This window comes from Eschrichtius robustus, chromosome 11 (assembly GCF_028021215.1).
Source record: "Eschrichtius robustus isolate mEscRob2 chromosome 11, mEscRob2.pri, whole genome shotgun sequence".
In the NCBI taxonomy this organism is placed as follows: domain Eukaryota; kingdom Metazoa; phylum Chordata; class Mammalia; order Artiodactyla; family Eschrichtiidae; genus Eschrichtius; species Eschrichtius robustus.
In genome coordinates this window covers 15,391,745-15,417,307 of record NC_090834.1, presented here as the reverse complement: position 1 = coordinate 15,417,307, position 25,563 = coordinate 15,391,745, and the positions used below count along the sequence as shown (strand labels likewise).

The following is a 25,563-nucleotide window of genomic DNA, read 5'->3' as shown; positions in this document are numbered from 1 at the left end:
CTATCCCCCCTCCCCTTGAAGGTTAAGGCAGTTGGTTCACAACCAAGTTGTTTGGTGACCTTGGGTGAGTTCCAGGCAGGCACTGGGGTGAGGAGATGTCTGTGCAAAGTTCCTTTCAGGATGATCTTGGGATATGGGTTTGAATTTTTGAAGCAAGAAAGCTATGGGGGACATGCTTCCTGTCCTGGGAAAAATGGAGACCAAAGTGCTATGAAGAAGGGAGGTTAGATTTCAAGTTTATAAGTCATTTGTTCTATGGATAGCTATCTGGAACTAGGTCATTTTTTCACCTCTGCTTATTGAGCACTTCCAGTTTCTAGGTTTATACCTGGGAAAGCTGTGTTTCTATTAGAGCTTTGATCCTTTCCTATCCTTTTATCTTTACTCCTAATGGAAATGGCGTCAGCTCCCTTCTCTTTTGGAATTAAACAAGTAAAAATTAAGCAGTAATAAAAAAAACTAGCTCCAGGAAGGGATATTATTATATTACCAACAGGTGAATTTTTCCCATTCTGGGACCTGGAAATGCTTACTCGCACTAGTAGTACATATGAGGGTAGCAAAGATTTTTCCTTTCAGAGCCAAATAATTCTCTCTGTTCATGTTACTCTTCCTCGTCTTTCATCCTTGCCTGTCAGCTCATGAAAATACTCTTTCTCTTCTCTGGTCTTACTTGTCCAGGTTTATTGACTGGCAACAGTGTAAGGAAATGGATTTCCTGGGATCTCCTTGGCATCTTGTAGTGTGATGGAAATGGCCTGAGTACTCCCCACTGTAGAGGTCAGATGACCCACTTTCTTTGGTTAATGAAATATTAATGACTCTAGTTTGGTAGCCGTCATGAACAGGGAATGTGGCAAAATGGAAGACCAGTTCCTTTGTTCTTTTCATTTGGTTGGGGGGGATTCATTTTTTATCTTGTAATCTTAAGATTTTATCTCCCCTCAACTTTACAGCAGCCTTTGGGCCACTTGCAGTATTTTTCAGTATCCAATGAAAATATAGAAATTAGAAATGGGTCTAAAAAATATCCTGTTTCTTTTCCACAAATCTTTGACACCAAAGGGGTAAAGAGAAAAAAGGAGGGGATGGGGGGCTTAACTGCTTCCTAGTAAAAGCCCCTGGAAACCAGCTGCAGCAGGAAGACAGTGTGGTGGAGGGTGTGCATGGGGGCCGGGACTCATCATCGCTCTTTGCTCTTTCTTGTTCAGGATCAATCCGAAAGCAACAGTTAAGTTTTGGCCACCCTTGTTCTCCCTTTTCCCTCTGTCCACTGGCCTGCACTGGTACAAACTGTGCAGACCCCCGGGGAAGGCCCCTGATGCAGGGAGTGGAGATGGGACAGTCATTTTTCTGGCATAGAATTTAAAAATAGAAATATAGAATACATATTTTTACAAGGAAGAAGCTGTTGTCTAGATTTTTTTTTACACTTCAGAGTTCATGGTTTCAGGGTAGAAAGGAAGAAACTGTTAAAAGAAAAATAAGTACAAGTTTTCTCTTTCAAAGAAAAAAATAGGACAATGAGACTTACTAAGGAAGGGGTTGAGTTCTATACCCTGGAAAGAGCTGGGGAAAAGCCAGTTTTCCCCAACGTGGGTCAAAATTATAAAGTGGAATGTGGCATTTTCAATTCACGGTAGCAATTCTGGAAGTTTATTTACACAGTAAGTTCCAAGCTGGAAGTGGACAGTCTCCAGTCTTCCTGTCAGTCTCTGTGGTTATGGGGTGTTCCCCGTCAGCCAAAGCAGCACCAAGTGCAGTGGGAATGAAGAGGACTTGGATAAAAAACTGCGACTCAGTATTCTTGTTTTATTGGTTTATGGCTTGTGGGCAGCTGGCTGAGGCCAGGATCTCCAGAGGCCCTCTTTGTATTTCCCTCTCCCTCATCAGGTAATTCTACACTGTGCGCGTCCCATACCTGGAAGCAGTGTGTTGACCAGAGAGGAATAGGGATCCAGTGGAGTAGTAAGAAAATTCAGCTCTTCCCATTAACACTGGTATCATAGTCGACTGGCTTAGAACTGATAGGGAGGAAATGAACTTGTTCCCCACTGTCTAGCCCAAGAACCAGCCTGGGTACCCAAGTACTATTAGGAGCGGGGAATAAAGAGCAGGATAGGGGCAAAGGATGGCCTCCATCAAGGGGCTCTTGTGGTGAAGGGAATTAGGAAGCGCGGAGGCTGTCATCCTTTTTCCACGCAGCCTTGATACTGAATGCGATGCTGGTGGAGCCAAAAAGCCCTGTGTTCCTGACATTCTTAGTATAATACTATAGTGCCACTGTGGGATGCCTTAGCCAAATAAATGAGGGAGACCTTAGAGACAGGGAGAAGGCAATGAAACTGCTCTGTATCATGTCAAGATCTTACTACCACTTACAGCTGAACAGGAAGAAATCCAGGCAGGGGGGTATAGGGCATCAACTCTATACCTGTTGAATGCATCTTCAGGAGTCTGCTTTCAAGGATTAGATAGGAGAGGTCTCCTATCTATTCTTAGCACCTCAGCTACAAAGCTCTGGAGGAATAGGACTGGGGGAGGGGTGAACAGGTAGCCAGGAAGACAAGGTGCAGCCCTGTTATATCTGCTCTATTCCGGCTGCTTTCCCATAGGGCACCTGGGGCTTCCAGGGCTGGGGGTGTTTCAGTGCTACCAGTCATGTGTAGAGTAGAGGGTTCAGGTAGGGACGAGGAATTAATAAGGTAGAAATTCATTTGTTAGATGGAACCTTTTAGTGGGCACTTTTCCTTTAAGAGAGTTAAAAAGAGCTTTTTGGCTAGAGAAGCCCTTCTTCCCATCATCGCACTTTTGGTCAGGCTGCAACCACAGAAAAGAAGACATTGGGAAGCAACACCCATCTTAGAAGATGGGATTCTATCTTGGAGATGCCGTCTAAAACTGGGACTGGCGAGCGGTCATGTTCTGGCCTTGCCTCGCTTTGATCCCAGCTTCCCTGTCTTTGCACTCCCTCTCCTTCTCCTCGTCCAGCCACCCCCATTTGTACAAATTATTTGTACAAATTATTTTTAAATTATGTTTTAATTCAAGAGGCAGTCTTTGCACCAATGTTATAGGCTTGTCTGTACAGTCCCTATCTCTAAAGCAAACAGCAAACGGTGCGTCCGTTCCCGCTGACTGTGGCCAGCAGGGAAACAAGGTTGGCCCTTTTCTCTGCTAGGGTACTGCAGAGACACACACTGCGGTCACCTTACTTCTGGAACTAAGAAGAGAAGAATACTTTGGGTTGGAGAATCTAAAGGGATGGTGGACAAAGGTTCAGGGCTGAAGTTTCAAGCAGCAGAATTTCCCAACTCAAGTTTGAGGTGACCAAGAGTATTCCCGCCATCAGAGCACTTCTTTCTTCCCTCTCCTGGTTCCTACAGGTGCAGTCCCTGCAACCCACCTTGCCAGCTTTTCCTTTTCTGTCAAGGCAGAGGCATTTGTGGGTGGGTGAGGGTCTTGAGGTGCTCTGGCCACAGGTGCCGTCTGTGTCTCCTCCTTGTGACCAGAGCGAACCACCAGATGTGGTCCAGGGGGATCTCTCTCTTCTGCCCGTGGGCCTCCTCACTTCAGCAGGGAGATGTCATCAGCAAAGTCATCATGCTGATGGCGCAGGCAGCGGAGGCAGCGCCACTGACACACCATGAGGCAGAGGGGCAGCATGAAGAGGGCGCAGATGGCAGCCATGACATAGGCTATGGTCATGAGGGTCGATTCATCTGTCTGTGGGATGTTGTAGCCACAGTCTTCCATGTCCAGGGTGACAAAAGGACCTTCTACCGCTGCTGTCCTGAACTCATCGTGCACTGGAGAGAGGGCAGATGTGAGTCACAGAGCAGTTTGGATTACACACCCAAAAGAACTTCCCGGGACAGGCCTTGAAACCAGCCCTTGAGGAGGCCGTAGAATCTCCCTCCTGGGAGATATTTAGGAGCAGGACAGAAAGCCGTTGCTAGGTGGGGGCATGGCTCTCCTCCCAGGTCACTGGGGACAACAACCCTTTTCTGTCTACCTGTGCAATAGGAATGATACCTAAAAGTCAGTCATTCTAAGCTGACCAAAGAGCCAGCCCTACATATACCTAGTAAACTCACCTGCTCCTGCTGAATTTCAGTTGCAAGACCCTGCCAGTAGCATTCAACCTCGGCATACGGCAGCTGACAGGGTCTCTATAGGCCCAGCCTGCCACCCTTGGATCTAGAGCTTCCCAAGGTGCCGAGGCAGCTCTTGCTGTTCTGGGTCTCCAACAGAGGTTGCCAGTCCAGGCAGGGGTCAGCATGCCAGGCGATACAAAAACAGCACAAGCACCAACACTAGCTTTTACACAATACGTGGACTCTGGCTTGAGGCAACTGTTACTCCCTCCCAGACTGACGGGGGCCCGGGTACCCTCACCACTGGACAGGGAGAACGTGGATAGACTGACCCCACACCCTCGTCCCTGGCGCTCTCACCATGGCAAGCGCTGACAGCAAAGCCAATTCGTTTCCGGGCCCGATCAAAGACAACGTAGAAGCCCTCCATGATAACAGCTCCCATGACAGTGCCCGTGGATGACTGTGAGATGGCGAACTTGTAACAGTCGTCTTGGGACGTGGCCACATCTTCCACTGGCCGCAGGTATTGCTAAGGATAAGCAATCAAAGAGTGAGAGTATGTCTTCCTCCATCCTTCACCCCATCTCTGCCTTCTTGGTATCGATGCCCTTAGGCTGCTCTTCCCTTTGCCAGCCCTGAGCTCCGAGAGGCTGGTTTTTCCCAGAGCCCTTTACCGCTGGATCCTCATCTGTTTTGTCTTCCAAGTACTAGGAAGCCATGCCTGCTCACTCTTTCTCAATATATCCTTTGTTCTCGTCCTGGGATCCCACCGATTCTGGCCAGGGACATACCTGTGGAAGGATGGTGATTCGGAAGGACTGATTGGTGACCTCACCCATTAGGTAGAGTGAGATGACCGGGAAAATGTTCCACGGGGTGGTGCCTGCTTGCCAGCACACCAGCTGCTCCCCGAGCCAGAAACCGTCTGGAAACTTCTCCGTCTGTGTTGATGAGAAAAGGATAAAAATGAGGAAACGGCCTCTTTCACCATCTCGCCTCTCCCATTTTCAGATAACACTGGGCCCTTTACTTGCTTTTCCATGAAATACCCAAACTGGGGAAAGGTCAGCCGAAACCCAAGGATTAGAGGAAGAGAGCAAGAGAGTAAGGGCAAAACTTTGGGCTGGGGGATTGTGTGCTGAGCAAGCTGAGGCCCATAGCAGAGAACCGTTTTTTAAGAGATCTAAGTAGAGGGATCTAAGGGTAGACATCTTGGCTCTTGTGGAGGAACGTGCCTCTCACAGACTTCCTGTGACACTCTGTCATCTCTTGTACCCCTGTCCTTAGTCCCACTGACCGAGGAGGCTGCCTTGATGGATTTGACAGCAGCTTCAAACACTTTCTTGGGCAAACGAAGGTTGGTGGTGCCGCTGTCAACGATGCTCTTGTCATAGTTGTACTAAGAGGGAGAAGAGAGGGTTAGAACATCAAAAGCCTTTTTGAGGCCAGGCTTTGGCCAGAATTGGAGGGCTGAGGCTGACTGCTTGGGGTCCTTCCTGGGTTGGCATCCTGGCTTTGCCACTTCTTAGGTGGATCTCCTTGGGCAAGTTACTTAACATCTGTGCCTCAGTTTCCTCATCTGTAAAATGAGGATAATAATAGTACCTACCTCAAAGAGTTGTTATAAGCATTAAACGAATTAATATATTTGAAGTGCTTAGAATTGTGCCCTGCACATAGGAAGCATTCAATAAATGTTAACTCTTACTATCTTGGGTGGGTAGACATTCTCTAAATCTTGAAAATAAAAATACCTTGTATAATGCTTTTAACTTTTCATAATACGTTTGTATCTGTTCTAATTTAACATACATGAAGAATCTAGGTAAGGAACACCCAAATAGTTTAACTGCCATTTATTGGGTCTTGCTGTGTGTCAAGCACTGGGATAAACACTTCATTCACTTTCTCTGTTTTCACCACAGTCTTTGGAAAAGCTGTTTTTACTTCTGTTTTGCAGGTGAGGAAACTGAAACACAAAATAGTAACTTGCCTGAGGACACATAGCTAGAGCAGAGCTAGAAACCCAGATCTTTCTTACTCCGAAGCCAGACTCTTCTACTACGTCATGTCACACTGCCTCGTGGACGACTTGCCCAAGGTCATAAAGCAAGGCAGTGACTGGAGTCCAGATGTGCTTTTTTCCGTACCAGACCATATGTGACGCAGCCTCTGGGAAAGTGCTAAGCCAGTCCCTAGCCGCAAACCTCAGGTCCCGCTATGTGACTATTAAGCTCCTTGCTGTTCCATGCTCAGCCCCCAGCCCTCCTGCAGGTCCTGCACCTCAACCTCATCCTCCCAGCCTCATAACTCGGGGTCTGGCCTCACACGATGTTGCCTCCCCCTTGCCTCTCCCTGCTTCCCCCAGGTTTTATTACCTCCTTGCAGTCCATTTTCAGATCCTGTCCATTGATCTCCACCCGCACAATGATCACCTCATAATACCATTCCCTCCGGATGGGTGTGTACCAGAGGCTGCCCATGTACAGCGAGTGGTCGATACCCCCGATGATCTAGGGAGAAAAAGAGCCAGTACCCGTGTGCCAACACAGAAGGACAACAGGTCACCCAGAGGGCAAGCAATAGGATCAGTCATTTCTGGGGTGGCAAGGCACTCTACACATCGCCTTTCTCATCTGCCTGCTTCTAATCAAACCACGCCCTAAAGCGATTGATACTTTCTTAAATGTGTTAAGGATGTGTTCAGGGGAAAAGGCTTTCCAGGATTTTTAATTGTTTCAGAATCACACAGCCCTTGATATAAAGTTATTTAAACCTAAACTGGCATAATAAATGTTGAGTGAATGATAATTTGCTTCTATTGTAAGTTTTATTTTCTCTGCTTGTTGGAGATAGAGAACCATTCACCAGTTGTCCTAAATGAATTAATAAATAGACTTTGAAACTCCTTACATCTCTGCCTTCTGATCATCAGACTGAATAGTCTTGATTTGAGAGGGCTTATTTTCATTTCCTTTGAAATTTTCCTAATCATCTGTCATCCTTTCCAAGTTTACAATAGGAGCCTCAAGTCCTTTCTGGAATAATGCAAGGAAGAAAAGGGTAGAAAAAGAAAAATGGAGGTGGGGAACATAAAGAGGTTCCTCTTGATTCTCAGTAGTGGAGCCCAAGGCTGTGGTGTAGCCTCAGAGGGTAGGGAGGCAGCAGGTACTCATGTCTCTGCCCAGTGCCAGGACCTCCCCTCTCCCAGGGCCTACTCACCATGCTCCCTCCAACTGAGGCCAGCACTTCCGACTGGTTGAGGGGGAAGCCAGCACCACAGAGCTGCAGGGAGAAGAGATTGGGCACGTGGGTCTGCTTTACCAACGAGTCAAAGAATGGCTCCAGGGAGTCGTCAGGCTGTGACAGAGAGAGACAAGGAGTGAATCCTCGCACAGAGGGCCCTAATGGAAAGAGGAATGGGAGGGCAAAAGCAAAACTTGGGGGATGTTCCTTGGGAAAGACCATCCTGAGGGACTGAGATTTGGTGGAGAGAGGGACAGCAAGACACACTGGCAATGCAAACAGGAAAGATCTGTAGGATCGTTGATCCCCATCTGCTTAACCTGTTTCAGAGTTACGGGGGCCTCTCTTATTCTTAAAGATCTTAGCGTCAATAGAAAAGATAGCCTGTTCCTCTACCTGTCACCATAGTTCTGCCCTCTGTAGGGATGAAATTCAGACTGCCACCCTATCCCCCTGTAAAGTAATTCTTTAAACTGATTTGTTTCCCTCCCTTATTCAGTTCCCTCCCCTTCTCTCCCGCAACGCCGTCCCCGTGTAGCATGCAGTGTGCAACGTGCAGGCAGAGTGTCTAGGGCTAGGCCTTGTTCCTCTCACCCTGGCGATCTCAGCGTAGGCCAGCCCCAGGATGCCCTCCCAGTTGGAGCCATTGATGAAGAACTTGTCTGATTCAGTGATGGCAGCGATGTTGGCACGCACGGTGACGTTGGGGCCATGGGGGATGCTCACCAGGTCGGTGCCCAGCTCCCCCTCCCACTTGCCCTGGGTGTAGGGCACATACACGCCCTTCCGGAGGTCCCGGTATGTACTGGACCTGTGCAAAGCAGGCAGAGATCTGTTGGGTGCGTAACCACGGCTGGTACAGGGAGCCAGCATCTAACCTACTCCCAGATGCCTAATCTCATCTCGGTCATCTACATAAGACAAGATGCTGTCGGGCTGCTCAACAGAACACCCGTAGATCCTTCACCGGGAACAGAATAAGTGACCTTGCAGACAGACATGGGGAGCCGTCTCTGGGGCTCGCTCTCCTGTGTCCATAGCTCGTATTCCTAGATCTGGAGCTCAGGCCCTGGAAGAACAAGTCTAGGCTTTGTGTATTGTGACTGCTGCTGCCGAAGGGACAGCTAGCGGGCATCTCCCACCCCCCGCCCCCCGACCTTATTACGCTCTTAAAGAAAAGGAGCCATTGACTCTTTTGCTGCCTTGGGACCCAGTGGTGCCATCTGAGTGAGAAAGTACCACTCTGAGAAAGTACCAAGTGGGTGAGTGTGGAACCTCTTCAGCAGATTCTTCCAAGGAAGGAGTTTGCACGAGCACCTCAGCGGGGCGAGCGGGCAGGACACACCACTCGGATGAAACATGTTCAACACCATGTGTCACCCCCATCTGTGTGGAATCACGCCTCTGACCAGGGCTGGTGTGTGTGATGGGGGCAGTGACGGGACACAGACAAGGAGCTAGAATGAATTCCCTTTCTTGGACCCTGGCCACGCCCCCTTCCCTGACTGCTTTCTTCAGATAGGGAAGTTAAAGGGCAAGGGGCCCAAGAAGGCGGCTTGGCATTTGCCTAGAAGTCCAAGAATAGGGTGTCAGTCTCGACTCACATGTTTTCACACACAGATACGCCTCAGACATGAGATGTCCTCTTGCCACTTCCTGCTTTTCTGTTAAAGGGGCTCCCAGATCATCCCTCACTGCCTCTGTTACCTTAAAAACCCACTTCCACCCTCCCTCCCACCTGTTAGCTAAGTCCAGCTGCTGGAACTCCCAGGAGGCAGGGAAGCATTTAGCTTTCAGTCCCTGATGTCAGGCCAGGCAGTGGGGCCGTGGAAGGCTCTTCTTTCCCTTCCTTGAACAGTGCAAAGCCACCGAGAGTAGCCCCCAGGCGAGGACACAGCGAAGGGAGCTGGCACTGCAGCCTGCTCAGCCTAGACTTAGGTGGTGGTGTCAGAAAACCAGAGCCACTGAGGGGTGTGGGTTGGAGTCCCCGGGCCTCCCAATTCAGGCAGAGAGAAGGAGACCTCGAGATTGCACTGGGAGCTTTGGGGCTGCTCTCCTTCCTGCTTTCCCTCCCCCAGGAAGCTGCCCTATCTCGGAACTGAAGCACTTCCTGGCTGCCCCTCAACTTACCCTTCCCATAGTTTTCCTCCTCAACCCTCCAGCCCCTCCACTCTTCTCTTCTGGTCACTGTTGCCTTCTTTTCCCTCCCTCCTCCCCAGCAGAAAGAAAGGCTCTGTGGAGCTGGTCCTTCTCCCTGCAGCCCTCCCCCGAACCTCCTTGGCCCTGGATCCTTGGGAAGAGCCTTCCCCCTTGCTCTCCCTGCACTCACAGCTGCCTCTGGTAGTAGCGGTGCAGGAAAGGGTGGGGGGCGGCCCCCACTGCGAAGTTACTGCTGCCTGTGTCCACCAGGATGTTGAGCTGTCAGAGAAAACGGAGAGAAAGATGTTAGGACAGGAGGCCTGGACTCACCCCCTTCATTGTCCTGTCCCCTCCCCAACCCCCGGCTACGTGGTCTTCCTTTGGAGTGTCCAGGGTGAAGCTTCCAGATGCAGGACTGGACAGGCTGGCCCTGCTAGTACCACGACCACAGACAGAACATGGGGTCCTGTGACGCCCTCAGCATGGCCTCAGAAACCTTGTGTCTGCTTTTCTCTTGTCTGCAGAATTGGAACATTTTCTCTGTCATCAGAGCCATATAACTGGTGTGTGTGTGTGTGTGTGTGTGTGTGTGTGTTTCCATTCCTATTTCTCTCTACCTGCAGATGCCCTTCCTCACTCTGTACTGGCCCAGTCTGTCTGCAGAGCTTGCCCCTTCCCCTCCTCTCTGGTTCTCCTGGGAAGCACATCACCGGCAGGCAGCCTGGCTCATCCCCCTCCAGCTCAGAGATGAGCTATTCTAGGAGCTGGCACTGACCAGGGGCGCTGTGGGGACCACAATGGCATGTTGAGGCCCACGTGTTTTCTGACCCTGGCTGCCAGAATGTGGCTCCCCATGAAGGGCCCCCCTTCTGTCTCAGAGGTGACACAGACCTACGAGTCCCACTGTCAGAAATAGTGGGACTATAGCCAGGAGCCCCGTATAAGGTCCTGGTGAAAAGCCATCTCCTCGGGGCCCTGGTTTTGGCTCATTGAAGATGGACAGGTGTTGTCTTGCTGTTCCTTCTGTGCAGCTCCTTCTACGTCTCTTCTACCTTGTCCTCCTTCCTCCTGAGATGGCCTGACCCCTCCTCAGCCAGTCAGCCATTTTTTTGATGCCTCCTATATCCTCATAGGCAAAAAGGAAAGGCCCCTGTCCTCAAAAACACAGTAATCTGTAAAGTGAATCCTCTCTCTCTTTTTTTTTTTTAAATAAATTTATTTATTTTTGGCTATGTTGGGTCTTCGTTGCTGTGTGTAGGCTTTCTCTAGTTGCGGCGAGCGGGGGCTACTCTTTATTGCGGTGTGCAGGCTTCTCACTGAGGTGGCTTTTTTTATTGCGGAGCACAGGCTCTAGGTGCAGGGGCTTCAGTAGCTGTGGCTCACGGGCTCTTAAGAGTGCAGCCTCAGCAGTTGTGGCGCATGGGCTTAGTTGCTCGGCGGCATGTGGACCAGGGCTCGAACCCGTGTCCCCTGCATTGGCAGGCGGATTCTTAACCACTGCACCACCAGGGAAGCCCAAGTGAATCCTCTCTTGCCCACTTGTGTGTCCTTCACCTCAGCTTCTCCCCTGACCTCAGGGCCCTCCATTTCTGCATCACCTCTCCTCAGTGCAGTGAAGTCAGCTGACCTTGGCCTTGCTGCAGGCTCTGACCTTGTCACATAGGGCAGGTCACTGTGTTTCGTCCCCTCTGCCGGCTCCTCCGGCTCCTTCCTGCTCTCAGTGGTCCTTGGCAGGTCGGCTGCCCGCACCTCCCCCGGCGCCCGCTCAGGCTTCCTGGCCTCCCCATGGCCACTGTCCCCAAGCTCTCTGACCCTGCCTCCTCCCTCCTTCCCAGCCCCCACTCCTGGCCTGGCTCCCACTTCCCTCCCCGCCCCTCTGCCCCTACTTGTCCCCAGTGTCCCTCTCCCCGGTCTCTAAGCAGCCACTGGCCCCAGATGCTGTGCTTTCAGAGAATCAATAGAGCTAGAGGCACAGCAGTTCAGATTTCAATCAGCCAGGTTAATGATTACAAAGACTTCTTCACCCACCCACTCCCCAGAAGCCGCTCTCCCACCAGCCAGGACTCTGGTCTCTGCGCCACGGCTGGCCTCAGGCTTACAGGCGCCCCTGCTATCACTGGACCCCAAAGAAAGAGGGTCTCCTCCCAAGCGCTGGCGGCGGTGGCCGTAGGGGGGATGCCTGGAGTGTGTGTACCTGGCCGGCTCTAGGAGAATCCAAACACCTTTGACACTGGAATGGAGCTTTATCTGGGGGCTCGGCTGGGCTGGTCCAGGCCCCCTCCTCCCCACTCCTCTCTGTCCCGTTCGGGAGGACCCCTCTCTACAGGCCACTCCCTCCCCAGCCCAGGGGCCCATCATTCCTGGTGCCCTTCCAGTTCCAGCCTTTCTCCTCACCTGAGGAAGTTCTCCCCACTCTGCCCCCAAGGGGGTCAGGCCCAGGGAGGAATGACCCCTCCCCTCCCATTGCCCTCTCTTTAAACCCCCAGCCCCAATACCAGGAATTCAGGCCACCACTGCTGTCTCTGCTGCCCCCTCTCCACCCTCCACCAACACAAAAAAGGGAAACCAAAATAAACAGTTGCCACTTCCTCATGAGCAAATGTCCTTCTGTCTATTTGCCCTTTGCACTGTGATCCTGCTTCTGAGAGAAGTGATTTTGGTCCTGTCCTTCCAGCATTTCTATCATGAGCCCCCGGGCAGCCTGAAGGAGGAGGGTTTGCGTGCGCCCAACCTTAGCAGACGCCCTCCCCTCTAATTTCACCCAGCGGGGGGCCGTCAGATGACCCCCCATCCCCCCCATCTCCCACAAGATCATTCCCACATGCCCCGTCCATCCTGCTTTTCCACAATCCCTCCTCCTGCCTAAGGAGGATCCACCCCTCATGCCACGCCCCCCCCACCCCCAAATCTGGATTCTTCCTTTTGGCATTTACAAATGCTAGTCTCTTCATTAAAAAAAAAAAAAAAAAAATTCTTTAATCTCACATCCGCCTCCAGCTACCCTCTCTCTCCTCTCCCTTCACAACCAAAGTTCTCAGCCAAGCTGTCTTCATTTCTTCACCTCCTACTCATTCCTCAACCCATTCTCAAACTGAGTTTCGCCTCTATCCCTCCCTCCACTATAAAACAGCCCTTACTACAGTTACCAATGATTTCGTGTCACCAAATACAAAAGACAGTTTTCAAATCAATCCTCATCTTGCTTGACTTCTCTGGAGCATTCAACGCTGCCGACCCCTCCCTCCTTGAAACACTCTTCCCTGTCACCCTATCCCGTGCTTTCCTCCTACCTCTCTGATAGGATCTTCTGTCTACTTTGCAGCCTCACTTCTCAAGGCCTGGGCATTGGTCCTCTTCCCCTCCTGCTCTACTCTGTCCTTAGGCCATCTCATCCATGGCAGCGGCTACAATTACCACCTATGTCCTTATGCCTCCTGAGCTTTCAGCTCTAGCCCCTTCCTCCCCTTTGAACTGCCTCAAAGACACCTCGAATTCAGGATGTCCATGGCTGACCTTACCTGGTCCTGCCCATCTGTTTTTTCTTTACAGTTTCCCACATTAGTCACCATCCATCTGTTCCATAAGTCAGCAACTTCAGAGACATCCAAACACCTTCGTCTTCTTCACATCTCCATCCAAGGCATCAACGAGTCCTGCCCAGTTAACCTTCTTAAAAGTCTCTGAATGTATTCATTTCTTGCCACCTCCTTTGCCACTCCTGGCCAAGCTATCATCATCTCATCCTGGAATATGACAATAGCTTTTCAACTGATCTGGGTACATCCACCGTTGACCTCTCCAACCTGTTTCTGCACTGTGGCTAGAATGATCTTTTCAAAGTGCAGATGTCACCATGTTACCCTCCCGTGTCAATGGCTTTCCTTTGCTATTATAATAAAGACTTAAAGCCTTAACATTTCCTATAGGGCCCTTCATGGTCCAGCCCTGCCTACATAGCCAGCCTAGCTTGTCCCATACTTCCCCAAGCCCTCTGCCCACCAGCCGCACTGGCCTCATTTCAGGTCCTCCAATCAGCCATGGTCCCTCCTGCAAAGGCTGTTGGTCATTCACTCTGCCTGGACTATCCTCCTTTCCACTTGCAGTTTTGTCTACTCATCTCCAATCATCCTTCAGTCTGAGCTCAAAAGGGACTTCCTAGGGACCTCCCTGGTGGCGCAGTGGTTAAGAATCCACCTGGCAATGCAGGGGACACGGGTTCGACCCCTGGTCCAGGAAGACCCCACATGACGTGGAGCAACTAAGCCTGTGCACTACAACTACTGAACCTGTGCTCTAGAGCCTGCGAGCCACAACAACTGAGCCCGCGTGCCACACTACTGAGTCCTGCACACCTAGAGCCCGTGCTCCGCAGCAAGAGAAGCCACCGCAATGAGAAGCCCGCGCACCGCAACGAAGAGTAGCCCCCGCTCGCCGCAACTAGAGAAAGCCCGTGCGCAGCAAGAGAAAGCTGCGTGCAGCAATGAAGACCCAACGCAGCCAAAAAAAAAAAAAGGGGGGACTTCCTAAGGGAGAAAGACCAGGTCATATTCTCTGATTAAAATGCTTCCGTAGGACTTGCCACTATAATGTCATACTGAATCTCACCTCCCCTTGTATCTAATTTTTTAAAAAATCCCCATTGTGTCCCTACTGGGTATCACAGTGGCTGGCAATAAGTATTTCTTGAATTAATGAATGCTTAAAGGAAAAAGGGGAAAGAGCTAATTTACCCTGTTTTCGGGGTGAGGGAGGGATCTCTCAGTGGCCCCCAAAATTTGGGTGTTTTTAGGTTATAGGTGTGGCTCTAGCTCAGACCTGCCTTCCTCACACCAGGCCCCCTGGTTTGATACAGGCAGCCCAGAGTCCTGGAACCATCTTACTTCTTCCCCATCCCTTGGGGCCAGGCCAACTCAGAAGTCCCTGTAGAGTTTGCCTTTAGATGCCCAGAGGGCTGCAGCATGGGGTCAGGGCTAGGTCAGTGCCAATCACTTAACAAACAAATATGCCCCTGGGGGCCTCTGAGGGATGGCAGCTTCACGGGAAGTGCTAACAAGCCCCACAGGGAAAGGCACACTTGCCAATTCCATCCTGCAGGTGAGGGTCCCCTGGAGGAGTCTGCAGCAATAGATCTTGGCCGATGAGACAGATGTGGAGCTGCTGAGTTCAGGGTAAGCTCTTTGTTCCCAAATCCCACCCGTCTTGGCCCCAGCTCTCACTAGCAGATGGGAGTTGCTTAGATTCTTCTGGATGAAAACAGCCTTCAGGAGTCATCTGTCCATTGGCCTGGAAATATGGGAGCTTGTTCCAGTTCCGAAAGATCTCTAGTTATTAAGATCCACAACCTTTCTTGGCAGCCTATGCTAGGGTCTTACCACTTTCTCACACCTCTGGGAAAGGGCTTTTTTTTTTTTCTTGCCGTGCGTCGCCGTGCAGCATGTGGGATCTTAGTTCCCCCACCAGGGATTGAACCTGTGCCCCTACATTGGAAGCTCGGAGGCTTAACCACTGGACCGCTGGGAAGTCCCTGGGAGGGGGCTTTAACTCTAATTTCCTGCTAAAGGAAAGTCTGTTTTCTTCTGTGTGGGCCTCAGAGTTTACGGAGGAAGAGCCCTTATATTCTTGTGGTATAAGCCTTTCTGCTGAAGCTGAGATGTAGGAGCCTTTCTTTCATTTCACAGAGGAGGAAACTGAGACCAAGGGTAAATAAGAACTTGACCCCTCTTACACATAAGCCACAAAGCTAGGACAAGAGCCCCTTGGCTCTGGCCAAGCCCCAAGTCTGCTCTTTCATCTCCTTGACCTTCCTGTCTCTCTCATTCTCTCTCATTTGGAAAGGAAATACATGGTAGATTGTTGCACTAATGAATCATATGCCCTGTATCCATGCCCTGGTGTGATCCCCTCTGACATTGATGTTGGGCTTGGCCATGTGACTTGCTTTGACCAATGGGACATCAGCAAAGGAGGAAAGCAGAGGCTTGTTAACCAGGCTCCTCCCACCTTGACCAAATCAGCTGACCCAATGGAAATGGACTCTTTTCTCAGACATATCCTCTGCTTCCACTTCGCTCTCCAGGCTGATGCTGGCAATCAACACCTGGGAGCAAGTAGGCTCCCTGGTGCCACTTACCCCATCTTGGGCTGTTTTTTTAAAGGGATCCCAAGGTGGCTGGGTCATCCCAAACCTTATCTAGGGCACCGTTCCCCCTTTAGACAGGATGCTCCAGTTCCCCCAGGCTCAAACCCAGCTCAACTAATATCTATCAGTGCTTCCTATTCAAATGAGATGATGATGTGAATGGTCAAGAAACTTATATGTCTGTTCTTAAAGGAAAGATCTAAGACAATGGTGTTCAAACTTTTTTTTTAAGCAGTAGGACCCTTTTCCAATCTCATGCAGGATCCCAGTGTACCAAAGGGAAAAAAGCAGAGATGCTCTGCTTTAGGGAGAGGTTTATTTCTTTGTCTCCATCCCCTCCCTGTGGTGGCTCTTGAGGCGTCTCTTTAGCACCTTCAGCCTCCACGGAACCCATCTGGGAAATCCTGCTTGGAGGGTATCACAGCCACTGCTACCTGCTTTTCATTGTCAGACAGTAAGTCCTTCCTGCTGTCTGACCTTGTCCCATCCACAGGTTACAGGGGCTGTAATAGTCTCTGAGTCTGTCCTCAGGTGAGAACGAAGCTGATCTCTGGCATAAGCCCACTTTCCTCCATGGTGCCTTGTTGTGCTCTGCACATAGGTCTGTTTGCTTGAGCCATTGGGAGATGCCAGGGTTCATGCCTTGTGCTATTTGGTGAAAACTCCACAGGCGCTGGAGTCGAACAATTGGTGGGGTTCACCAAACCTGAGAGGCCAACCAAGGAGACATCCAGCCTGTACATAGTGGGGTTACAGTGGCCAGCAGACAGGGTAGCCACTGGGCCCATCCTGCCAGGGGAAGCTCAGGGCAGCTCTAGGACCAGGAAAATGGTGTTTCCTTTCCAGAACTCCCCACTGCCCAGGCCTCCCAAGCGAGATGGCTCCCAGCAGACAGAGAAGTTAGTTGGCAGGTAGGAGGGCTTCCCTGAGAGATGTTTCTCTTCCTGGATTTTCAACTAAAATTTTCTGCTTAGCTCTTTACTGGAGATACCCAAGAAGGGCTCTTGACCATCTACCTTAGTGAGGGGGCACGGTCTTTCTCAATGTCTCTCCCACTCCCAGCTGAACTCTTTCTTTCCAGACCTGGGGAGGAAGAGCAGGAGATAGGTGTGAAAGGACAGCCTAAGAGTCCCAGCAGAGGCCTACGTGCAACCCAAGCCCAACCCCAGTCTATAGGTTGCCTCCCAGTGCCTGAGGCCAAAACTGTCTTGACTGGGGCTGGGCTTCAGGGTCATCTAACTTGGAGGGTGATTCTTTGAGTTCAAAGGTTTTTGACCTTTTAAGTACCAGAACTCAATCAATCAATCAATCAAACAAACCTGGAATTCCACTGTACAAAAACAACAAAAGCTGACCTATTCTGGGAGGGCTGGGAGATTTGGGGGCAGGTGGGACAGGGGAGGGCTTGGTGAGGGGAAAGGTGGAAGGTACAGTCATGCCTCTTACCTTTCCCCTAACCTCTCCCTCACCCTTGAGGTCCCTTTACAGAACCCCACAGATCTCAGTTTGAAAACCATTCTAGGGAGGGGGTCAGGAAAACCACATGGCATCTTCATGGGTTTTGAGATCCTGAATCCTCACAGTTTTCTACTTCTCTGATCATTTTCTTTTGCTCCCTTGATCCCTAGTCTACATCCAATATTCTTTCCCTAATCGTTTTCCTCTTCTCTCTCCATTCTCTCAAACAAGTTCATTTGCTAACTTGGCTTCCACAAGCACCTCTCTACAGGTGACCCCCGAGTCTACCTGTCCCGTCCCAACTTGTCTCTTGGCTTCCAGATCCCCATTCTCAGCTGGTTGCTGGATACATCCACAAGAATTGTCCACTGGCACCTCAAAGTCAACCAACATGTCCCAGACTTTGGAACACTGGAAAGAACCAAGTATTTGGACTTGGAATCCAAAGACCAGGATTTGAACCCTAGCTCTGTTCTTCCCTAGCTGTGTAACTTTGGGCAAACCACTTAATCCCCCTGAGCCTCAGTTTCCTCCTCCCCAAAACAGACAGGCTAATACCTTGCCCTTATTAATTAAAGCAGAGTAATAAACATGGAATTTTGGTAAACTGTATTGTGCTTTAAAAGCTTGCTCCTTTTGCCTTGTATCCTGATGCAAACACAGTCAGAGAAGTTCAAAGGAGGGAGACTTCTTCTCTTCCCTCTCACCCACCAGGGACAGGGAACACCTGGTTGACCTGACAGGTGAATGCTGGCTCTCTGAAGACTTCTTCTTTTTTATATCTTCTTTCAGGCCCACATGTCCTAATTGAAATCCTTGTCTTGGACTCTAGAACATCCAAGTTATCCTGCACCCTGGCTTAGTTTTCCTAGGACCAAAATTCACTAGACCACTTCTCTGCTGCCCCCAGAATGAAACCCAGCACCCACTCAGGCTCACAGCATCCCTGTCACAGCTTCCAGCCTCTTAGCATAGCTCACGTCTCTCTTTACGAAGTTTTTTCTCCCCACTCTCCAAATAGCAAAGCTTTCTCATCTTTCTAGGCCATATTCAAATGCTACCTTTTCTAGCAAGCCTTTCCTAACACTCTGTCAGAAGTAGCTGCTTCTTTCTTTTTTTTTTTTTTAAATTTGTTTATTTATTTATTTATGGCTGTGTTGGGTCTTCGTTTCTGTGTGAGGGCTTTCTCTAGTTGCGGCAAGCGGGGGCCACTCTTCATCGCGGTGCGCGGGCCTCTCACTATCGCGGCCTCTCTTGTTGCGGAGCACAGGCTCCAGACGCGCAGGCTCAGTAGTTGTGGCTCATGGGCCTAGTTGCTCCGCGGCATGTGGGATCTTCCCAGACCAGGGCTCGAACCCGTGTCTCCTGCATTGGCAGGCAGATTCTCAACCGCTGTGCCACCAGGGAAGCCCTGCTTCTTTCTTTATACTTCCAAGACTCACTGTTCTTCTATTTGTACCAAATGCACTTGGTCTTGTGTGGTATTTAGGCATTTACATGTCTGTGTCTCACACCAAATCGTGAGCGCTCCAAGGGCTGAGACTATGACGTATTCTTCTCTTTTGTAAGTAGGTGCTCAACAAATATTTGTTAAACTGAAAATTGACCATCACCAGATTTCAATCCTAACAATTAAATTATTGGCCTGTGTTTGGAAGGTGATGCTCATACCGTTATAATGAGATGACATCCTTTCATTTAAGCAAAGAGAATGAAAATGCTTTCTCCAAGATCTCCAGTTCTGTACTTACAGTGGCCCATCAACAGTTCTATTTAAAGGTCTTACACTTTATTTATTCATTTGCTCAACACTTTTTAGGTGCCTGTTCTGAGCCTGGCGCTGTCAGAGATATTAGCCAAAGAGAAATAAAACACTGCAAAAATTCATTAATTAAAAAAGACATTGTCTTCAAGAGCTTGGTGTTTTATGAGGGAAACAAACACAAAAACAGTGACACGTGCTGATAAGTGTAGTAAGGAAGACGTGAGTAGGTGTCAGGAGAATGGAAGCGGGATCTCTGATAAACTCTCTCTTCTTCTCAAATAGGTGGTATGGAAGAGTAGGGAGGTCAAGGGTGAGACACGGTCTCAGCTTACTGACCTGCCAATTATTTAATTTTTCAGTCCCCATTTCTTCTGCTAGAAGCTGCAAATGGTAAGACCTTTTTATATACTGCAGGAATTACTGTAAAGAACAAACTAGTCTATGTAGAATATATTTTAAACTTTTATAGGACTTACCTGGTGGCACAGTGGTTACAAATCCATCTGCCCATGTAGGGGACACGGGTTCAAGCCCTGGTCTGGGAAGATCCCACATGCCGTGGAGCAACTAAGCCCATGCGCCACACCTACTGAGCCTGCGCTCTAGAGCCCGCGAGCCACAACTACTGAGCCCGCGTGCCACAACTACTGAAGCCCACGCGCCTAGAGCCCGTGCTCTGCAACAAGGGAAGCCACCGCAATGAGAAGCCCACGCACCACAACGAAGAGTAGCCCCCGCTCGCCGCAACTAGAGAAAAGCCCGCGTGCAGCAGCAAAGACCCAACTCAGCCAAAAATAAATAAATTAATTAAAAAAATACTTTTATAAACTGTAACCATAAATACAAGGATATATTTGTACACCCATAGTCCTAAACCATCCCCTCCTGCCAACTTTCTCACAAATGGTCTTGTCATGTTCTAATTCATCCCAGATCGGAATCTTGAAATCATCTTTGACACCTTCCTCCTCACCCTTCGCACCAATGTCACTGAACCTTGCATCCCGGTCTTCCCTCCTTTTTCCACCTGATCACAGCCTCACTCTGTCCTCGTCATAGCGCTCCACACTTGGACCTTTGTGACAGACCCTCCTGCTGCCTGCATCTCTCAGTTCCATTCTTTCTAAAATTCAGAAGCCTCTTCCTAAAAGATTGCTTTCTTTGTCATTCCCCTGAACAAATAAATTCAATTTCCCTCTTATTTCTGCAGACCAAAGTCCAAACCTTGTGGCTTGACATTTAAGGCTTTTGGCCACGTGGTTCTATCTTATTTACCCAAACCTGTAACATTAGCTGGCCTGGGTTTCTCACTGTCTCCTGAACGAACATGCATAAGCCCAAACACACATAACTCATTCTCTCATTCACTGTGTCCTCGCTTGGTCTCAGGGGATAGGGTGGGGAGGAGTGGACACACAAATGAAGTGCAATCACAGTTCGGGAGGACCTTTCTGCACTGGGAATGGTCTCGACCCTCCTATCTATCCTTCAAGACCATGCTCACAGCACATCTTCACGAGGCCTTGCCTGATTTTACCTCCTCCAGAACACCTATAGGGACTTCCCTGGTGGTCCAGTGGTTAGGACTCCGCACTTCTGCTGCAGGGGGCTCCAGTTCGATGCCTGTTCGGGGAACTAAGATGCTGCATGCCGTGCAGCCAAAAAAATAAATAAATTAAAATAAATTGAAGAAAAGAACCCCTCCCTCAAAAGAATATAGATGGAAAAAAAAAAAAAAAAAGAACACCTGTAGCACTCACTCACGGTACTGCTATAAATCAATGCTTTCCAAACTTGAGACACAGCCCCCGAGGTTCTGACCTAGTAGGTGTGGGGAGGGGCCAGAGAATTTACATTTCTAACTGGCTCTGATGACAAGGGTCTGGGGTCCTCACTTAGAGTACAACTGCTGCAGATTACTTTGTACAAGCACTTATACTTTCACTTCCACACTAAGCTCTTGAGGTAGAAAATATATTTTCTGTCTCTTTGTGGATCAGTCCCCCAAAACCAGCAATGAATTGCCTGGCATGTAGAAAGTGCTCCCCAAGTTTCACTGTTGCTCGTTTACAGTACTGTGCCTTTCACGTTCTCATTTGGTGCTTATAACAACCCCACTGGGTCAGGAGAAAGGGCATCCTTCTCGCAGACTGCGGAAGGCAGAATCAAGTCACCATAGAGCACAGACTGCCTGGCGTTGGCTCGAGTATGGAGCCGTAAGCCAACTCATAGGGTTGCTCTAACTGTGGTCTCCCTGCCACTGGCTCCTTGGACTGGTGCTCAACTTGAAGCCCACTTTTCCCTTCTCCTAGGAAGGAGCGGGAAGGAACTGACATTTATTGGGCAATTACTCTCTGCCAGTTTCTGGGCTGGGGGATGTACATATTATCTCAGGGGTCCGGGGAAGTACAGTAATGGGATCCCCCATTTACATGTTTTATGTGTAAAACATGGAGGCTCAGAACACCCAAGTTTTTTTGCTTCCTTGCAGAGCAGAGGCAGGAGTGGCCAGACAAGTTAGGAGAAAGTGATTTCACATTTACTGGAGGTCAAGTGTGTGTCCAGGTGCATTGTTCTAGGTGCTTTCACCTACCTAGTCTCCATTAATCCTCACAATCACCTTCCAAAGGAGATCTCGTTTCACCCATTTTTAAAGACACGGCAGCAGCCTCAGAGAGGTTATATAATTTTCCCAAGGCCACACAGCTGGGAAAAGGGAAAGCTGTGGGTTGTGGAGCTGGAATTCCTGGTCTCTCTGACCCCAAAGCCCTTGTTGGTCCCATAGCCCCGTCCTGTGTCCATGTCACAGGGTCTATGCACAATTTTCATGGTGCATCGGTAGCAGAAACGGGACTAGGAATCAGGTCCACACAGCCTCCTTCTCCCTGACAACAGCTGGCATCCTGTTGGCTCAGGCTGCTAGAGGCCTGGATTCAGGCTCTGTCCTTACACTGATTCAAGACTGTTTATAGTACATAGGCAAGAGGAGGGGTAAGTGGGGAAGACCAGAGCCTTGGTTCAGCTGGGAGGTGGGAGGTAGGCCTGGGTGGCATGGACCTCGGAAGGCTCGCTTCCATCAGGTAATTGGGAAGCGGAGGCTTGTTTTTCCCCTAGATCTGGTGTGAGAGCTGTTTAGAAGTCCAGGAAGTGTGGTGGTTCCCTCTGCCCATAGACACACTCCCACCTTCACAGACCCTCCCAAGGACAAGCCTCCCAGACACAGATCAGGGGGAGGGGGGTGGCTCAGAGATGTGCAGGCTCAGATTCAAGGTGACACTCACCAGCACACACAGAGCCATCCTGCCACCCGTGCCCCGGCTCACCCACAGAGGTGGCAAATCCTCGCAGAGGGCAGCCACAGCACCCCGCGGAGGGCTGCTCATGGCACACTCCTACCCGGCCAGAGGTACAGAGGGTGAAAACTCCAATCAGCCACCTTGAGTGTACCTTGGAGGACTGTCAGAAAGGATGTGGGGGGGGGGGGGAGCTGGCAGGCAGTGTTTTCTCCATCGCTGCCATCCCCCACCCCTGAGCACCTATCAGCTCATGGAGGGAGTCTCATGCTTAGAAGGGGGCTCTGGCTCCTTTGCTCTATGCAGTTTATGATCTGTCCTTTCCCCAGGCTCAGTTCAGTTCCCTCTGGCCAGTACTTGGGAGGCATCAGGTGGGGGAGGGGCTGGAGTGCAGGATGCAAAGCTGGGGAGGAAGTAGGGGCAGGGGAAGGCAAGAGTCAGCCCGGGGCTTCTGGATTAGAGTGGAGGTCACAAGGAACTCGGAAACCTTGCTTCGCTGTCCTGTGGCAGCTCAGACACGGGGAGAAAAGGGCCGGTCCAACTCATGCCAGGATTCCTTGGTCCTCAAGATGCTGGGAACCAATGGTCAGAACCCCAGATGCCAAGATTGGGTGACCAAGATCCAGAGCAGTGGGGTTGGGAGACTCAAGCTTGGTCTGGGCTGACACCTGTTCACAGCACCCCTGTTGTTTGGACTCTTCCCCAGGTCAGGCTCCCCCGACTAACAAGTTTCTCTTGCCCCAAATCCTTCCTGAGCCATGTGTGTGTGTAAGACTGAGAGAGAGGTGAGGGCAGACAGAAGCCTGTGAGGGCAAGGGAAGTGGGAATGGGGGCTTTGGGGCTGACTGCTGCCAGTATGATCCCAGAGGACAGGTTTGGGAGAGGGTCCCTCCAGCCTGCACCATGCAGCCCATTTTAGCAGGAGCCGGCATGCTGCATCCCCAGCCTGTCTCCCCTCGTCTAGTGCAGGAGGGAGGGTAGGGCTGGCCCGGCAACCTTACCGTCTGTGGGGGGCTGCCCACGGTCATCTCCACGTAGTAGCCCTGACCGGACTTGCCCCTCAGGTTGTCCACCATCTCCACAAAGCTGCCCCTCCGGCTGGGCTCCTCGGGCTCCTCGTCGGTCTCCCGGGGCAGCCGCAGCCCCAGGGGGGCGCCCCCCAGCCCGCTTCGCAGGGGCAGCCGGATGCCAGGCTGGGAGCCGTGGGCAGGCAGCACCCCAGAGCCCATCCATAGCAGGAGCCAGGGCAGCGCTTGAGCCATGGTGGGCCCTGGCCTTGGGGCGCTCTGGGCTCACTCCAGCCCGCGACCGTCCCTGTGGCCTGACCCCAACTCTGGGTGCTGGAGGTGCCTTCTCAGGAGAGTGAGCGGTGAGGCATCAGGGCTCCAGCGCCTGCAGGCCCCTCGGCCAGCCCTGGGTCCAGGCTGTGGGGAGCGGGCAGGAGAGATCCACAGAGAGACAGGAGGGGAGGAGACGGATCCGGAGCCTGGCTACATCTGGCCAGCGGTCCAATCTCAACGGAGGTCCGGGAGAGGCCGGCTCGGGCCCCCCGGGGGGCTGGGCGGGGCGGGCATGGCAGGTCGGAGGCTGCTTTCCTGGTCCTCCCGGCGGGGCGGCAGCAGGGGAAGGGTCAGGGGCTCCGGGCTCCTACGGCTGCGTTTGCTGCTCAGGCCACCATAATCCCGCTCCCAGCTCCCAGGCAGCCTGGGGAGACGGAAAGACTTGTGGCAGCGGCTGTCAAAGCCAAAGGGTTTTCGCTTTTCCCTGGGATCGCTGGGAAGTGTAGTCTTCCCATGGCAGGCAGCCCGGCTTCCGGGGTTGGTGAGGGGTCTGGGATGCCCTCTGCCGAGATGGAGTCCACCCTGCAGGACCCTGGCAGGATGGGAAGGGCCGTCGGGATGGAGTGGTGGCAGACCTCTCTTGTTCCGTCAGCCTTTCATTGGGCATTTCTGGAGCACCCACTGTATGCCAGGCACTCTGCCAGGCCCTGGGGCTACAGAGAGAAATAAAATGCATATGCACCGCACAAAATGATGGGGAATTAAGGAGCAGGGATTTGGGGGACATCTGTGGGGTCTGGGAAGACTCAGCGGGAGGAGGTGGAATTTAATTTGAACCTTAAATTTGAACCTTAAAGAATGGGTGGAATTTCTACGAGCAGAGATTTGTGAAGCAAGAGTAAGGGGGGATAGAAGGGTATTCTACGCAGCCAAAGGAATAAGCGAGGGCAAAGGGGAAAGTGCAGGGGGCAGTCTGCCTTCACTGGAGCCTGCAATCTGCAGGCAGGTGAGAGCCAGTTGGGGCTTCTCTCAGCTGAATCCTTTTGTGCCTTTAGTGTTCTACCTGCCCTCACCTCCACCCCAGATTCTGTGAATCTTCAAGCCCCTCCAGATTTCTGTGCTGTCAGTGAGCTGCTGGTAAATGGCTGTTGTCAGCTTTAAAGTGTTATCACTCCAAGAAGTATCTTTATGTTAATAGGCAAGAGGTTAAAACGGAAAGCTTTAGAGCTAAAATAGCTTGAAGGAGAAAAGCCATATGATTATATCAACGTATTATTTATCAAATGTGGAAAGCTGTTGTTAAAATTCAGCAGTCCTTCTGATAAAAACCAAGGGGGAGGGACTTCCCTGGTGGCGCAGGGGTTAAGATTCCGCCTGCCAATGCAGGGGACACGGGTTCGAGCCCTGGTCCGGGAAGATCCCACATGCCGCAGAGCAACTAAGCCCGCGAGCCACAGCTACTGAGCCCATGTGCCACAACTACTGAAGCCCGCGAGCCTAGAGCCCATGCTCCATAACAAGAGAAGCCACCGCAATGAGAAGCCCGCGCACCGCAACGAAGAGTAGCCCCCGCTCTCTGCAACTAGAGAAAGCCCCGCCCGCAGCAAGAAGACCCAACGCAGCCAAAAATAAAACAAAAACAAAAAGACCCACGAAAAACCAAGGGGAAACTTCTTAAACAAGATAACAGAAAATCATAGAAAACATAATAGTGACAGGCTAAAATTATTACCATTAAAGTCAGGCTTAGGAAAGAGAAGGTCAATATCACTACTCTTATCCCACATAGTTTAGATCAGTCTAGCTAACTCAATTAGATGAGAAGATGGAGCAAATATTAGAAAGCAAAGGATTATTATTTGCAGATTATATAATATGGATAGAAAAATCCTAACCAATAAGGTGATTAGACATAGGTTAAACAATAAAAATCAATAGATCAATATAGGTATGGGAATTTTGTATATGATAAAGATGGAATTCATATTAGAGGGAAATAGATACATTTATTCAACAGCTGTTGTTGGGACAACTGGCTACCTTTTGGGAGGAAAGAAAACTAAATCCCTAACTCATCTACAAATAAACTCCAGATAGGTCAAAGAGCTTAACATTAAAAATAAAACTACAGAAAAAAATAGAA

The 25,563-nt window shown here is 50.5% G+C and overlaps 1 protein-coding gene across 1 annotated transcript; it reads right to left on the bottom strand.

Moving 5' to 3' along the window:
* Nucleotides 1–1,804: 1,804 nt before the first annotated feature.
* On the bottom strand, nucleotides 1,805–23,908 carry BACE1 (beta-secretase 1). Its single transcript, XM_068556625.1, has 9 exons — nucleotides 23,142–23,908; nucleotides 9,676–9,764; nucleotides 7,941–8,157; nucleotides 7,323–7,460; nucleotides 6,479–6,613; nucleotides 5,398–5,499; nucleotides 4,892–5,041; nucleotides 4,458–4,629; nucleotides 1,805–3,809 (listed from the first exon to the last, which is right to left on the bottom strand). The coding sequence occupies exons 1-9, from the start codon at nucleotides 23,400–23,402 to the stop codon at nucleotides 3,568–3,570; spliced, it is 1,506 nt and encodes a 501-aa protein (XP_068412726.1). The 5' UTR covers nucleotides 23,403–23,908; the 3' UTR covers nucleotides 1,805–3,567.
* Nucleotides 23,909–25,563: the final 1,655 nt, after the last annotated feature.

What these genes read in the sequence shown, in the direction of transcription:
- BACE1 (XM_068556625.1), bottom strand. Translation starts at nt 23,402, where the DNA reads ATGGCTCAAGCGCTGCCCTGGCTCCTGCTATGGATGGGCTCTGGGGTG. An exon ending in CCTCAGTTGGAGGGAGCATG is followed by an intron (nt 6,614 to 7,322) that starts GTGAGTAGGCCC and finishes TTTTCTCCCTAG; the next exon opens with ATCATCGGGGGTATCGACCA. An exon ending in TGCTGTCAGCGCTTGCCATG is followed by an intron (nt 3,810 to 4,457) that starts GTGAGAGCGCCA and finishes CCCTCTCTCCAG; the next exon opens with TGCACGATGAGTTCAGGACA.